Source organism: Mizuhopecten yessoensis, unplaced genomic scaffold (genome assembly GCF_002113885.1).
Source record: "Mizuhopecten yessoensis strain PY_sf001 unplaced genomic scaffold, ASM211388v2 scaffold10237, whole genome shotgun sequence".
NCBI classification, from domain to species: Eukaryota; Metazoa; Mollusca; class Bivalvia; order Pectinida; family Pectinidae; genus Mizuhopecten; species Mizuhopecten yessoensis.
The window spans coordinates 36,612-53,722 of NW_018408446.1; the positions used below are offsets into that span (position 1 = coordinate 36,612).

Sequence of the window (17,111 nt, forward strand, 5' to 3'; positions counted from 1 at the left end):
TGTGTAGTTATGTAAGAAATTCAGTGAAATATTCGTCGTTCATTGTCTAAAGAAAATCAAGGGACTATAATTACTTTAAGCATAAAACTATGCTGACTATCTTTTGGAGATATGTCTTGTTTGCTTTTAAGATAGTTTTTATTATTTTTATCTATTTCGTTTTCACAGATAATGTAGTACAGATAAATAATAAAACTAAAAACAGCGTTATCAGGACATACATACGGTGGCTCAAAGTAATTGTTAAATTTAATGAGACTTACCTGTAAGTTGAAATTTGATGTCAATTCTGTTCTCTCCTCTGCAGGTACATAGGGGTTACATGAGATGCGTGCGCATGCGTGCAGTCATAATTCAAAGAAGTGAGGTAACACTTAATGTGCACTGGTTAAAACCAGTGTACCAGACTCTGGCAATAACTAAAAAGATCAAGAGATATTTCACTAAAACGTCTCAGAGTTAAAACCTCCACAACGTATATAAACTAAAGACAAAGGGATGGTAATAAAAAGGGTGGGATGTAATCCCTATGTACCTGCAGAGGAGAGAACAGAATTGACATCAAATTTCAACTTACAGGTAAGTCTCATTTAATTAAACAATTCTGTTCTCTTCTCCGTCGGTACTAGGGATCACATGAGATGTTCAAAGAGAGTGTTTCCGAACTGGTAAAATAGAACCAAAAAAACGACAAAAACACAGAAAACCAATTTAACTTGTGTCATAAACTCAACACATAATACATATACATGTATGTAAAACAAACGTGATATCGACTGCACAGTCGCATAAAGTTGTAAACAGTTCTTGTCACTCCATAATGAATGAAACACAAGTAAATGTATACCATGTAATGTCCATATTAAATGTTTTAGGTCTAGGATAGTTATTACAGTTTCCACACGATAATAAGGTACATGAATATACACTATATACATTACATTAAACTGTTCTTTGCAGTACTGTCACTGAGCAATATCTATGGGGCAGGGACACTCTCACTTGGTAACAGTCCTGCTTGTTGTACCAATGGCTTGTTATAAAAATTTCCAAAAACACTAGTGGAATTCCATCCTGCTGGTTTCAGAATAGTTGGAATGGGGACATGACCCCTTGATGCTGCTGAGGTGGCTGCAGCACGAGTGCTGTGTGGGGTGAAGATAGTCATATGAACCCCTGCACTACCAAGGACGCATCTGATCCACCTGGCTATAGTGGCCTTAGACACTGCTCGATGTGGTTCCTGGTAACTTACAAAAAGTTGAGTAGTGTCTTTGCGTATCGTCCTGGTTCTTTCTATGTAAATAGAAAGTGTGTGGACTATACACAGCTCCTGTTCCGCAAAGGCTGGCAAAAGGAGCTCTGCCTGGTGAAAACCAGGTCTGGTCTGTTCAATACATCCCCGAATCGGATTTTAACATTGTCTTTAGTTAATGTCACATTTCGTATATCCACTAAATGCAATTCCTGTGTCCTCTGTGCTGAAAGCAATGCCAACAACACCACTGTTTTCATAGACAGCATTTTCAGTGTAGCATCCTTAACAATTATCCTTTTTATATGTTCCAATACAATCTGAGGATCCCAAATCACCTGGGTTTTTGGTAACGCTGGTCTTAGTTGAAACACAGCCTTCACAAATCTTTTAATAATCGGTAATGTACCTCATGGCTGTCCATTTATAGAAATGAAGGATGATAGTGCAGACCTCACAGTATTAATTGTGCTATACCCTGCCCCTTTGTGATATGCTTCTGTCAAAAAGTCTAAAATAGTTCCCACAGGTGGTGAAAAGGGATCGATACTCCGTCCACCTGCGTAGCCCATCCATTTGGCAATGTATACATCATGTCATCATGTACTTCGCCATGATGACATGATATTGTCTTCAGTCGCTGCCGAAAGTTGGTAGCTTTGAATCGATTTACGGAAAGCCGACAGGCCAGTAGACGGGTCCTGGGAAGATTTTCTTTGACGGATGAGACAATGTCCGATGATCCCTAGGTAAAACAAAAATGCAATCAACAAAGTGCTTCGTTAGTTTTGAAAACCATGATTGAGTAGGCCAATGTGGCACTACCAATGTTACGTCTAGCGTATTAACGTACTCTATCTTTTGTAGAATATTTCCAATTAGTGAAAATGGTGGGAACATATACATGTGCTTGTCCCACATCATTGAAAAAGCATCAACAGTGAATGCAAATGGATCAGGTTTCCATGAAACATAATTTGGTAGTTGCGCATTAAGCCTAGATGCAAACAAATCAAGGTCGGGTACGCCCCAAACATCAGTGATGGCTTTAAAAATCATCGTGTTTAATTTCACTCAGTATTTTCATGATTAAGTCGACTTAACTTATCTGCGTCTACATTTTGTTTTCCAGAAATGTGTGCAGCTGACAACCAAATGCCTCTTTCTATACACCACTCCCATATGTGTTTGGCTAACTCGTTACACCACCCATATTATTAATATAGGCAATAGCAGTAGTATTGTCCAATCTAAGTCTTACATGAACATGTCTAACACTTCCACAGAATGCTAGCAAAACAAACCATGCAGCTTTAAGCGCTAGGAAATTGATATGCTCTAATGCCTCAGTCACTGACCAATTTCCCCCTGTGCTGCTTGAAGTGCCAGCAGTCTCTATGACCCCCCCCCCCCCTCCCCCCTCAACCGATTTTTGATGCATCAGTTGTTAAAAGGATGGTAGGAGACTTTTGAACTATTTTACATGCTGCGTCCAGCAGGTTCTTCACCCACCAATACAGCTCAATTTTAGCCTCTAATGAAAAAGGCATGATTGCATCAAAATTCCCTCTAGCCATTTTTAAGTGAGTTATCTTCTCTTGTTCTAGCTGGCGATAATAGAATTGTCCATGCTGTACACCTGGCAAGGTCGCTATGATATGACCTATATATTGAGCTACTACCTGAATGATGGTGTGTGTTGTATCACGTAATTGTGTACACAGCTGTAACAATTTTGTTTTCTTGCTCTGTGTCAGTGATATTGTCATATCCCTTGAATTGATAATAAACCCTAAATACTCAATAATCTGAGAAGGTTCAAAAATGGACTTGACGGGATGCACCACAAACCCTGCTTGAGCAGAACTGTGTACTGTTTCAACAACATTATGTTGACATTCCTGTATGCTATCCCCCAATAACAATGAGTCATCGATGTAGGATGTACTGAGAAAACCTTTTTTCCGGAGTTCAGCAAAACATGGTTTTGTTATTTTTGTGAACATGCGTGGCGCACACGCCAAACCATTAGGTAGGGCTGTAAATTGGTAATTAGTCCCTCAAATTTGAATCGAAGGAACTTTTGAAAATGTTCATGAACGGGAATGGAATAGTATGCATCCTTCCAGTCAATAGATGCCATAGAGCAATCTTTTGAAAGAAGATTGATTGCGGTTTTCAACGTTTCCATTTTGAAGTGTCTGTATAAAACAGACTCATTCAGATATTTTAAATTGAGAATCAATCTAAATGTACCATCCTTTTTTGGCCTAGTGAAGATATTTGAGAAAACTTCACCCTGGGCTGATTGAACTCTTACGATGACTTGTTTTTTCAACAATTTTTCTAATTCATTACTAATAATAAGTCGTTCCTTCTGACCAAACTTATGTTCGTGATATGTGTACTGTTTGACATTGGTTCAGCACTATTAAATTCTATTTTCAGCCCCTTTCTGATAGTGCTTAAAATAACTGGATCAGATGTTAATGCAACTTTTTACATTTCCAGCTTGAAAATGTTCAACTTTAAACAACATTGTTGTCATATTTTTGGCTAAAAATTGTTGCCAGGCAATAGCAGGTAAACTTACCTGTGTATTCGGGGGCTCAACAGCCTGCAGCGTTGTTACTGTTTGCTGTCCGCCCCCTTCCTGAAGTTTTTTGACTTCTTGTGTGATTGCTGGCCCTGATTGTAGGCCCCACGGTAAGAGTAATGCCCTCGGCCACTGTAGCCACCACGCTCCGACTCATAATACTTTCAATGTGGAGCCTGGTAAGGACAGTACCTCTGGTTTCCGTACTGGTGACCATATCTTTTTTCCCTTGACACTTTGTGTGCCACCCTGTTGGTCTCGTCCATTTCTTTCATGGATCTATGGAGATCGTCTCCAAACAGGTATGTAGTGACTGGCACGGATGACGAGCACAGCGGAGCCTATTGTGCATTGAGGTCAGGTCTGATCAATTCCTTCCTCCTTTGGCTCAGATCTTGCACGGCACTCCCCATCATTGTGACACTGTCCAAAGTGCACTTGAGAAATTTGTCAAGAGTTTCTCTGTCGACAGTTTTATCATTTTGCCTCAGTTCGCACATGTCACTTGCCATTTGTACAAGGGGAGTTAATCCCTTCGCCATTCTAGTTTGGATCTGTTGAAACTTCACATCCTGGCTTTTGGTAGGAATTTTATTTTTTCTCCATACCTCCGGATTCACTCTTGGGCTCTGCAGAGCCTCAATGTTTACCGGACGTGGGTAGGCAGACAATTTTTGTTTTAACTTGTCCTCCGCCATTCTTTTCGTCAGTGCATTGTTCACTAGACCGACAACTGTCGTATCGGTAATGGCGGCGCCTGTCACATTATCTGTGGAGGAATCTTGCTCCATCTCAGTTAAAAATTCTGGCACTTTAGTGTTAGTATTAGTTGTTGCCGTTGGTGTTAGTTTTGGTGCGGCTAGAAGTTGATCAATTTGATCGCACACGTCAACTTCAGACTCGGTCTCCGAGTCGGGTCCATCATCACTATCGGACACAGAGTCACACGCACGCCTATGCTCCGTCAACAAACTCCGCATAAGTTGTGTCTGTTCTTTTGCCTGTTGTTTCATTATGTCCTGCATGGACATAGTGAATCCAGACACTAGTCTTGATAAGGACATGAACTCTGATGAAGTAACATTGGTTGACTCCATCACCTCAGGCACTGACTGGGGTTTTGTTATGGTTTCGCATCTAGGCGTGGCCGTCATTTTCCTTCTTTGTTGATGATTTTATCAACTCCCACGGGAACCTCGGCCCCCTGTTTAGCGGTAGAGGCGGAAGATCGCTTTGTAGTCCTAGAGGCCTCTTTTTTAGGTCCCTCCATTGTGGAGAAAATCTGCCCAACGAGATCAAACTCGCCAACAATTTTTGATGAAGACGGATTATTGTTTGTGGCGGCCATGCAGGCACGCTCCCGCCTCGAGAAGCTCGCCTCCACGGAGGACGAGAAAATCCTAAAACAGGGACTCAACGTCACTATCGGACCAAAAAACGACGACAAACTGTTCTGTAGTCACACTACAAATTGTCGTAACGATCAAAATGCGGCAATAGTGAGTTTTGATCGCCGAAAAACAATGTAAAATGTTTGTGAACAAAGCAACGTGCTTTCAATGACTGTAAACAAACACGCTATATGACTGTACGCATGCGCACGCATCTCATGTGACCCCTAGTACCGACAGAGAAGAGAACAGAATTATATATATCATTTACACGTTATCAGTGAGGAGTACACTTGTGATATTTTATAACATTTATATAATAATAAAATACACAAGTAAGGCTGCACAATAATAACTCATTACGATGCTGAAAGCCAAAGAGTGTCATACCCCACATTAACTGCACATATTGATATTTCAGCCATTTAGGACTTATATATATATATATAACGTTGTAGTAGTGTGGTTTTGTCCCTGTTGTCTAAACTGCTATTAGGGATTGAGGGATAGTACACTATCTACCAAGTTGATAGCAATATTTATATGCGGTATCATGTAGTGTTTTTGTCGGTCAGTGAGATGGCAGTTCAATACTGACACTTCACTAAACATACTTTTGAAGGTTTTGTTAGTACAACATCATTAAATATAGGTGACCAAAATTCAACTTCCTCGAGAAAAAATACGAATTATAATATTCACACCTGGATTTTACTTTCTTCCTTATCAACACAAATTATACCTCCAGAGTTAGTTTCATTTCAACAATTTCTTTTGACAAAGTTGATACAAGTCAATTGGATGGAATAACAGGCAAAGCCTATATAAATTCTCGCCAACGGTGGCTAAAGTAATGGATTCTGTTATATTGGATTTGATTTAATTAAAATACATCAATTTTGAAATGAAAATTATAAACACAACAGTTAAAGGGAGGTAGCTCCTTCTTAATTAACATAACTGAAATACAAATACATTCACAATCCTCACACCACACACTAAACACTTACACAGCTATTTATTTTTATTTTTTATAACATTTTATAAAAGGTATATAGCTATCAAATCACACAGTTATTGACAAACATTGACCAAAAGTCACCAGCAGAGTCTACTACCAATATAAAATTGTATCTGATATAATATGATTCTAACTTGATTTTAAAAACATGTAACACAACGATAGCTAGCGGGTGAACATCGCCTAGCCTCATATCAGTAGGGAATTGACACAGAGGTGCCTGTGTTAGGCATCCACCAAAAATGACCTCTTTATCACATGTCAGGGTACAATTCGTCAATTTCTCTCTACACCAAAGTACATTGTTTATCATCATTGGACTCTACTATTATGATTAAAATGATATTTTCTTTTAAATAATGGAAGCTAAATTTTCTTAATCTGATTCTTTTCACTAAGAAAAGCGATTTAAGTTACCACTACCCCTTATTTTTGTATGCTATTTTTTTTTTTTTTTAACATTTTGAATTAAAAGAAAATTTGTTTCCCTTTCTAAAAAAGCCATAAAAAATGGGGGTACGTGTGCTTTTTTGAGTCTAATTATTATTTGTGTTATTTGTTTTTACCTCAGGGGTCAAAATAAATCAAAAGTGCTTCAGTTATACTAAATTTGTAAAAAGAAATACCAATGATGTATAATTTTCAACTTTGTTGCTTATTATTTTCATAATATTGTAAAATTGTTCAGCAAAAACGGACTTGTTCTAATTAAAGATGGCGGCACAATGACGATTTAAGTGATCAATCTATTGTCAAAAAAGGTAAAAGTTTGTGCTTTCGTGAAGTGCGAGAAAAACACATTTTCAAAAATAGCCGCCGAATTGGTATTTTTTCAAAGTTATGTTAAAAAAACCCACCATGCATCTAGGTTTTTGACACATTTTTCAGATGCGTGTTTGTTATTTGAATTGGTCACAATTTGTTAAATATTACAAAAAAGCTGTTACACTATCTCAAAATGTGATTTAAACCTCAGAAGAATACAGACTTTAATGTTAAATGCTAAGCTAATGTAACTCACAATTATGTTTAATGGTAAACGACTGAACAACATATTTCAGTTTAATGTTTAGTATCTAATGTAACTAAAACTTGGAATAAACACCTAGCTACTCTACTGTACCTCATATTTAGATTGAACTATAAACTACTGTATCTCACACTTGTGTGGAACGCTTAGCTTCTGTACCTAACACTTAGATTTAACGCTAAGCTACTGTATTTCATGATTAGATTGAACGCTTAGCTACTGTATCTCATACTTAGATTGAACGCTTAGCTTCTGTACCTCACACTTAGATTTAACGCTAAGCTACTACATCTCATACTTAGATTGAACGCTTCGTTCCTCTACCTCACATTTAAATTGAACGCTTAGCTTCTGTACCTCACACCTAGATTTAACGCTAAGCTACTATATCTCATACTTAGATTGAACGCTTCGCTCCTCTACCTCACATTTAAATTGAACACTTAGCTTCTGTACTTAACACTTAGATTTAATGCTAAGCTACTGTATCTCATACTTAGATTGAACGCTAAGTTTCTGTACCTCACACTGAGATTGAACGCTAAGCTACTGTATCTCATACTTAAATTGAACGCTTAGCTTATGAACCTCACACTTAGATTTAACGCTAAGCTACTGTATCTCATACTTAGATTGAACGATTAGCTACTCTACCTCACATTTTAATTGAACGCTTAGCTATAGTACCTCACACTTAGATTGAACGCTTTGCTTTCATACCTCTTACTTGGAATAAACACTAAGCTACTGTATCTCATACTAAGACTGAACTCTAAGCTTCTGTATCTCATACTTAGACTGAACGCTTTTCAACTGTACCTCACACTTAGAATTAATGCTAAATAACAGTACTTCACACTTTGATTTAATGCTTAGCTACTGTACCTAACATTTAAATTGAACGCTTAACTACTGTACCTCACATTTAAATTGAACGCTTAGCTACTGTACCTCACATTTAAATCGAACTCTTAGCTACTGTACCTGACACTTTGATTTAATGCTTAGCTACTGTACCTCACATTTAAATTGGACACTTAGCTATTGTACCTCACATTTAAATTGAACTCTTAGCTACTGTACCTCACATATAAATTGAACGCTTAGCTTCTGTACCTCACACTTAGATTTAATGCTAAGCTACTGTACCTCACATTTAAATTTAACGCTTTTTTAGCTGCCGTACCATAAACTTTAATTTCATGCTTAGCTACTGTACCTCACATTTAAATTTATCGCTTAGCTGCCGTACCATAAACTTTAATTTCATGCTTAGCTTCTGTACCTCACATTTAAATTGAACGCTTAGCTTCTGTACCTCACATTTAAATTGAACGCTTAGCTACTGTACCTTACATTTAGATTGAACGCTAAGCTTCTGTACCTCACATTTAAATTGAACGCTTAGCTACTGTACCTCACACTTTGATTTAACGCTTAGCTTCTGTACCTCACATTTGGATTGAACTCTTAGCTACTGTACCTCACATTTAAATTGAGCTCTTAGCTACTGTACCTCACATTTAAATTGAAATCCTTGCTACTGTACCTCACATTTGAATTGAACGCTTATCTACTGTACCTCACATTTAAATTGAAATCCTTGCTACTGTACCTCACATTTAAATTGAAATCCTTGCTACTGTACCTTGCATTTAAATTGAAATCTTAGCTACTGTACCTCACATTTAAATTGAACGCTTAGCTCCTGTACCTCACATTTGAATTGAACGTTAAGCTTCTGTACCTCACATTTAAATTGAACTCTTAGCTACTGTACCTCACACTTTGATTTAATGCTTAGCTACTGTACCTCACATTTAAATTGAACGCTTAGCTTCTGTACCTTACATTTAAATTGAACGCTAAGCTTCTGTACCTCACATTTAAATTGAACGCTTAGCTGCTGTACCTCACACTTTGATTTAACGCTTAGCTTCTGTACCTCACATTTGGATTGAACTCTAAGCTACTGTACCTCACATTTAAATTGAGCTCTTAGCTACTGTACCTCACATTTAAATTGAACGCTTAGCTCCTGTACCTCACATTTAAATTGAACGCTTAGCTCCTGTACCTCACATTTGAATTGAACGCTTATCTACTGTACCTCACATTTAAATTGAAATCCTTGCTACTGTACCTTACATTTAAATTGAACTCTTAGCTACTGTACCTCACATTTAAATTGAACGCTTAGCTCCTGTACCTCACATTTGAATTGAACGCTAAGCTTCTGTACCTCACATTTAAATTGAACTCTTAGCTACTGTACCTCACACTTTGATTTAATGCTTAGCTACTGTACCTCACATTTAAATAGAACACTAAGCTACTGTACCTCACATTTAAATTGAACTCTTAGCTACTGTACCTCACATACAAATTGAACGCTTATCTTCTGTTTCTCACACTTTGATTTAATGCTAAGCAACTGTACCTCGCATTTAAATTGAACGCTTAGCTGCCGTACCATAAACTTTAATTTCATGCTTAGCTACTGTACCTCACATTTAAATTGAACGCTTAGCTTCTGTACCTTACATTTAAATTGAACGCTAAGCTACTGTACCTCACATTTAAATTGAACGCTTAGCTACTGTACCTCACATTTAAATTGAAATCCTTGCTACTGTACCTCACATTTAAATTGAAATCCTTGCTACTCTACCTCACATTTAAATTGAGCTCTTAGCTACTGTACCTCACATTTGGATTGAACTCTTAGCTACTGTACCGCACATTTAAATTGAGCTTTTAGCCACTGTATCTCACATTTAAATTGAAATCCTTGCTACTGTACCTCACATTTAGATTGAACTCTGAGCTACTGTACCTCACATTTATATTGTACGCTTAGCTTCTGTACTATTGTACCTCACACGTAGATTTAACGATGATCTTATGAATCTACCACTTAGATATCTCCTACTCATTTTTTATTACTACTTTGATTAACCTTTTCGCACTTACGAATTGTAGTGTCTCATTAAGTAGATATATGTTTTGCATACTAACGTTGTGAAGATATCATCCACAATTTGGTAACATTACATGATTAATCAACACATGTGAAGTTTAACCAATGTCTCTAGAGCAAACAGTAGGTAGGCACACATCTCCTTCTCATTATTTGTCAGTATAGATACATCTCTTTCATCTAATATACCAGTGTAAGTCAGAACGAAGGAATCGTATTATTAACCAATGTAGGTCTCATATTATTTACCATTGTATATAAAATCATTTACCATTGTATGTATAATATTATTTAACAATGTGTGTATCATATTATTTTTTCATTGTAGGAATCATATAATTAACCATGGCAGGTTTCCTATTATTTACCATTATAGGTATTATGTAATTTATCATTGCAGGTTTCCTATTATTTACCATTATAGATATCATATAATTACCACGGCAGGTTTTCTATTATTTACCATTATGGTCCTCATATAATTAACCATGGCAGGTTTTCAATTATTTACCATTAAATGTATCATATAATTTATCATTGCAGGTTTCCCAGTTTTACCGGTGTATGATTTACCATGGTAGGGATATAATGTTTTACCATTGCAGGTTTCCTAATATTTATCAATATAGATATAATATTTTTACCATTGTAGGTATATAATTATTCATTGTATGTTTATTATTATTTACCATTGTAGGTATATAATTATTCATTGTATGTTTATTATTATTTACCATTGTAGGTATCCTATTGTTACCATTGTAGGTATCCTATTATATATCTTTGTAGCTATCCTATTTTTATCCTTGTAGGTGGCATATTATGTACATTTTAGGTGCTCTGTTTGCGGGTATAGCCGTAGTTAAGATAGATTCATATATGGGAACAAATTTAGGAGCGTCGGCCACATACATAGCTACTGTTGGTACCATGCGGGGTTTCGTTATCCTGGTATTTGCCGGTCTTTCGTTTCTAACCACATGTCTATTACTGTAAGTATACAGTGTCCTTGCTAATGTTTAATCTAGACCTAATTCTCCTGTAACCAACTTTAATGTTGTCTCATGTTCTTGTCACAATTCTTTATTTCTGTTTACTTGTTATCCGAACGTGACCCCATTCTACCGTGTAGGTTTGTACGAGTTTTTCTATCCATGTCATCTTTTCTTTTTGATTTTATATCGTCTTGATTTGGTAACTTATCTTGATAATTTCTAGACATTCCAAAAAGTCATTTGAGTTTTCATGTCCATAGTACCTCTTCCTGTTAATTTTATGCGCTCTTGGTGTGATTTCTTTTATTAACGGTATCTTTTTTTGAATCAAATATATGCCATGTACATGAAGTCGCGATATGTCTTATTTTTCAACGAAGACAGAGAAAAATATCATGAACGTCCATAAAAATCTGGACGAAGTCAAACCCCGTATTTATCTTGTTCTTAAATCGAGATTTAGTGCTCTGTTCAATTTAGAATTTAACGTCTAGAGTTCCATATTATCTCATTCATATACTATAAACATATAAATAATAAGCCGAGTGTATATAGATTATTTTTCCGTGCCTTATGTTACGGTTTTTGTTACGTCACAAGATATCGTTGATAAACTTGAGATAACTAAGGTTAATGCATGAGAACTTATTTTTCAACAATTATGAATATTTGTTTTACAACTTATATTAATCACTCTTGTTGGCCCGGATATTAGCGCGCTGGGAGGTCTTATTGTGGGAGGAAACCGGAGTACCAGAAGAAAGTCCACGTGGTCGGGCTGGTGACCCCATACCTTTACACGTCCGATCGGGAAATCGAACCCCGGCCGCCTTGGTGAAAGGCAAGAGCGCTATCCACTGCGACACTCGACTACCCTATCGTACTAAAATTACGATTGTTCTTAAATGTGTAACAAGAAATAACCAATAACTTTGCCTTTCTTCCAAATATCTTTATTATTATTATTGCCAATGCTTAACGGCCCACCAACACAGGATAGGTCATTAGGGCCAACAAATGGTCGACAAAAACAAATGCTAAATAAAAACATAAAATCAAACTTAAAGGTGAAAGACAAACGTCAAATTGAATAGTGAAAGTGGATATGGTGACTAAACTTTTATTATAAAGACCAACAGCTTTCAGATAGCCTAAAATTGAAATGACAGTTATGTGTTCGAAAAGAGATTTAAGAGATTTAATGTTATTAAAGAAATGGTTCCTGAAACACTATGCATCGAGGCTAGACTTCACGTTTTAATAAATAGCAATGGATAATGTATGTTTCTTCCAAGTAAACTGATCGTCAAATTAATATGAAAATAAGAATTACTTAAGCGTGAAAACATATCACTTTGTTCATTATTTCCCAGTATGAAAAAAGTCAGGATTGTTACATACTGGACGTGTTCTTTTCTTTCGTTAATATCAGTTAACATCATTCAACACGAAGCAGTGAACTTTGATATCATTTAACACTACTACATCACTTGCAGGGTTCAGTTAACAGTTATAATACAGTATATATTAACACATGAATTTTAAAGTCCGATGAAAACGTCACAATGTACATTTCTATTTCATAACTTAACCAGGAATTATTTAGTACACATACGTGAACAGTCCTTTTAAAGAGTAACAAAATTTGCCTTAAGATGAACGTGATAAAACATGACCAACAAACGCAGCAGTTGGAAAGCAATGATTTTTTATTTGAACGTAATTACAGTTCAAATTTCACACCAGTAATAAAAATTCACCAACCTCATATTAGTATTCTGTTGACCATGTAACTTATCAATTTCGAGAAAACAAATCTCATAACGTGTTATCGGTATAGTCGATTACACTCGCTTTGGCCTTATGTCATATGAAGGGTTTCAACAAATCTGCGCTGTGTTTTGTTGGTTCTTACTAGAACGAACCGATGCTGAAAGAAAATCTAATAACACATTTTTGAATCCCGGTAAAGAGGTTAAGTATGCTAAGAATCACAGTACATTGATTATTATGTTAATCCTGATTTGTATCCTCCATGTTGTGTGATAACGTAGAGATGTCCAGATATAAATGGAGCGTCCACTTGGTTTATACAAGCTTTTTATTTTTTCTATTTAACTTTTAATTAAGCTTGGGTTTCCGTGTTTACGATTACGAAAAACAACAAGAAGAAAACTAGTGATTCTCGTGGTACGTTGTTGCTGTTGACGTTTTGTGCAATTTAAAATAGTCCTAGATAAAGGATTGTCTTCAAATAGGATTTTTTTTCGACCTCTCCGTGCTGTATTCATTCAGTAAAATGTCGTTCATAATCTTAAAAATAAAATAGTTGGATATACTTCAAGCATAAAATGTGCTGACTATTTAAAGAAGGAAGAAATGCCTGGCTTACTTTGAATAAAGCTATTGTAAGTATTTATATCTGTTTTCGCAGATTACAGTTTGGTCCTCTTAGACTGTAAAAAACCTCAAATAGCGTTATTAACAGTTTACCATACACACGGTTGGTCAATGTGGTTGTTATTGAAATCATGAAGACGTTACTAGTGTGGAATAAACTTGTGGCAATAGCATATCCAACAGAAATACAAAAGTAAGGAAATACCCGTTAGAAACATTGAACGACAAAGAACCCATACAGGAAAATAAATAAATAAATAACCTGAACACATGGCCATGTCTCAAGAGTTCCAAACCAAGACGAATAGTGAAATGTGTGGTTTAAACACTTAATAACTTGAACACATGGCCATGTCTCAAGAGTTCCAAACTAAGACGAATAGAGAAATGTGTGGTTTAAACACTTAATAACCTGAACACATGGCCATGTCCCAAGAGTTCCAAATCAAGACGAATAGAGAAATGGGCGATTTAAACACTTAATAACCTTAGAAACACATGGCCATGTCTCAAGAGTTCCAAACCAAGACGAATAGTGAAATGTGTCGTTTAAACACTTAATAACCTGAACACATGGCCTTGTCTCAAGAGTTCCAAACCAAGACGAATAGTGAAATGTGTCGTTTAAACACTTAATAACCTGAACACATGGCCATGTTTCAAGAGTTCCAAACCAAGACGAATAGTGAAATGTGTCGTTTAAACACTTAATAACCTGAACACATGGCCATGTTTCAAGAGTTCCAAACCAAGACGAATAGTGAAATGTGTCGTTTAAACACTTAATAACCTGAACACATGGCCTTGTCTCAAGAGTTCCAAACCAAGACGAATAGTGAAATGTGTGGTTTAAACACTTAATAACTTGAACACATGGCCATGTCTCAAGAGTTCCAAACCAAGACGAATAGTGAAATGTGTCGTTTAAACACTTAATAACCTGAACACATGGCCATGTCCCAAGAGTTCCAAATCAAGACGAATAGAGAAATGGGCGATTTAATCACTTAATAACCTTAGAAACACATGGCCATGTCTCAAGAGTTCCAAACCAAGACGAATAGTGAAATGTGTCGTTTAAACACTTAATAACCTGAACACATGGCCATGTTTCAAGAGTTCCAAACCACGACGAATAGTGAAATGTGTGGTTTAAACACTTACTAACCTGAACACATGGCCATGTCTCAAGAGTTCAAAACCAAGACGAATAGTGAAATGTGTGGTTTAAACAATTAATAACCTGAACACATGGCCATGTCTCAAGAGTTCCAAATCAAGACGAATAGAGAAATGGGCGATTTAAACACTTAATAACCTTAGAAACACATGGCCATGTCTCAAGAGTTCCAAACCAAGACGAATAGAGAAATGTGTGGTTTAAACACTTAATAACCTGAACACATGGCCATGTCTCAAGAGTTCCAAATCAAGACGAATAGAGAAATGGGTGGTTTAAACACTTAATAACCTTAGAAACACATGGCCATGTCTCAAGAGTTCCAAACCAAGACGAATAGAGAAATGTGTGGTTTAAACACTTAATAACCTTAGAAACACAGCTGTTGGCTGTACCAAGTTATTACACTTATATTTCTAGTAAATGATGTCATCCACACCGGGGATATAGAGGTTCTCCAACGAGAGGAGGGGAGGTTGGTTATCGTTTTTATTTTACTCGAGTAAAATGATTTTAAACTGTATAAAAACACGAGGTTGACAGTTTAATTCTCCCACAACGATAAGATATTATGTCTAGAAAATCATGTTTCTCTTGGGAATACATAATTCTTGTTTCCGATCTGGGAAGCAATTGTAGGTTCTATGTCGCCACAATAGGAGATGACGTCGCAAGGCATATTTACTTGACGTCATAATTAGAATATTAACCAACGAAATAACGTCCAGGGTGTTACCGACTAGAGGTAACCGAACATCCAATGACAGTCGTGACTGAGGAAACCTATATAAGTGGGAGAAATTCCTTATATACACACACACACATATATATATGCATATACATATAAACCTTTTCAGTCAAATGCTGCCAATCACCTTTGTTCACTATCAATCATTTTTATTATCTAAACGTAAAATTGTACTGGATATTAAACAGTACCTATCTTTCGACCTTACTATAAAAAAACATGAAATAAAGACAGCTAAGCGTTGTATTAGCGGTGTACATCACATGGCCTCGTATCAGTAGGGAATTGACAAAGAGGTGGTGTGTTACTCAGCTACTGACACATGACCTGTTTATCACATGTCAGGGTACTATCCGTCAGTATCTTCCTACACTAAGTACATCGTTTGTCATCAGTGGACTCTATTATTACGTTAACTAGGTGTCTGGAAAAGTGAACCGTCGAAAATAAGCTGGCATTGAAGGGGACATTTTACATTTTATCATCGTTATTCTGCATCTGTATACTATGACGTGAGTAACCCAGAAAGGCTTACTGCACACGACTTCCAGTGATTGTATACGATTCAATACTAGTAAGTCACTTGACATTATGCTGAACTTAAATTGTCACACTTAATAATGATTATAGTCATTTGTTGGAATTTTCAAACGTTATAAACACATGCAGTCTTACCAGTAACATAAACAAAGTATTTTACTGCCTCACACAGCTACGTTATATCATACATACATATACATATCATACTTAGCTATTATTCCCTACACTGAAATTTAATCCTGGGCTACTGTACCTCATGTGTCAGCTAAATGCCTACCTACTATACCTCACGATAGAGTATAATTCTAAGCTACTATATTTCACACTTAAGTTTGATGCTTAGCTACTTTACATCACGATAGAGTATAATTCTAAGCTACTATATTTCACACTTAAGTTTGATGCTTAGCTACTATACATCACGATAGAGTATAATTCTAAGCTACTATATTTCACACTTAAGTTTGATGCTTAGCTACTATACATCACGATAGAGTATAATTCTAAGCTACTATATTTCACACTTAAGTTTGATGCTTAGTTACTATACATCACGATAGAGTATAATTCTAAGCTACTATATTTCACACTTAAGTTTGATGCTTAGTTACTAAACCTCACGATAGAGTATAATTCTAAGCTACTGTATTTTACACTTAAGTTTAATGCTTAGTTACTAAACCTCATGATAGAGTATAATTCTAAGCTACTGTATTTTACACTTAAGTTTGATGCTTAGTTACTATACATCACGATAGAGTATAATTCTAAGCTACTATATTTCACACTTAAGTTTGATGCTTAGTTACTAAACCTCACGATAGAGTATAATTCTAAGCTACTGTATTTTACACTTAAGTTTAATGCTTAGTTACTAAACCTCATGATAGAGTATAATTCTAAGCTACTGTATTTTACACTTAAGTTTGATGCTTAGTTACTAAACCTCACGATAGAGTATAATTCTAAGCTACT

General features: G+C 36.2%; 2 protein-coding genes across 3 annotated transcripts in view; one reads left to right on the forward strand and one right to left on the reverse strand.

The window, feature by feature from the left end:
- Positions 1-705: 705 nt before the first annotated feature.
- LOC110459850 lies at positions 706-5,406 on the reverse strand. Its single transcript, XM_021512309.1, has 2 exons — positions 3,849-5,406; positions 706-2,000 (listed from the first exon to the last, which is right to left on the reverse strand). The coding sequence occupies exon 1, from the start codon at positions 5,003-5,005 to the stop codon at positions 4,193-4,195; it is 813 nt and encodes a 270-aa protein (XP_021367984.1). The 5' UTR covers positions 5,006-5,406; the 3' UTR covers positions 706-2,000; positions 3,849-4,192.
- A 10,607-nt stretch (positions 5,407-16,013) lies between these two features.
- The window catches only part of LOC110459854 (solute carrier family 46 member 3-like), a 9,483-nt gene continuing 8,385 nt past the window's right edge, over positions 16,014-17,111 (forward strand). Inside the window, exon 1 of one of the 2 annotated variants that reach the window (XM_021512312.1) lies at positions 16,014-16,170. The gene's annotated coding sequence lies outside the window, so the exon portion shown is untranslated. The remainder of the gene's footprint in view (positions 16,171-17,111) is intronic. The other variant, XM_021512313.1, reaches the window with a different exon arrangement.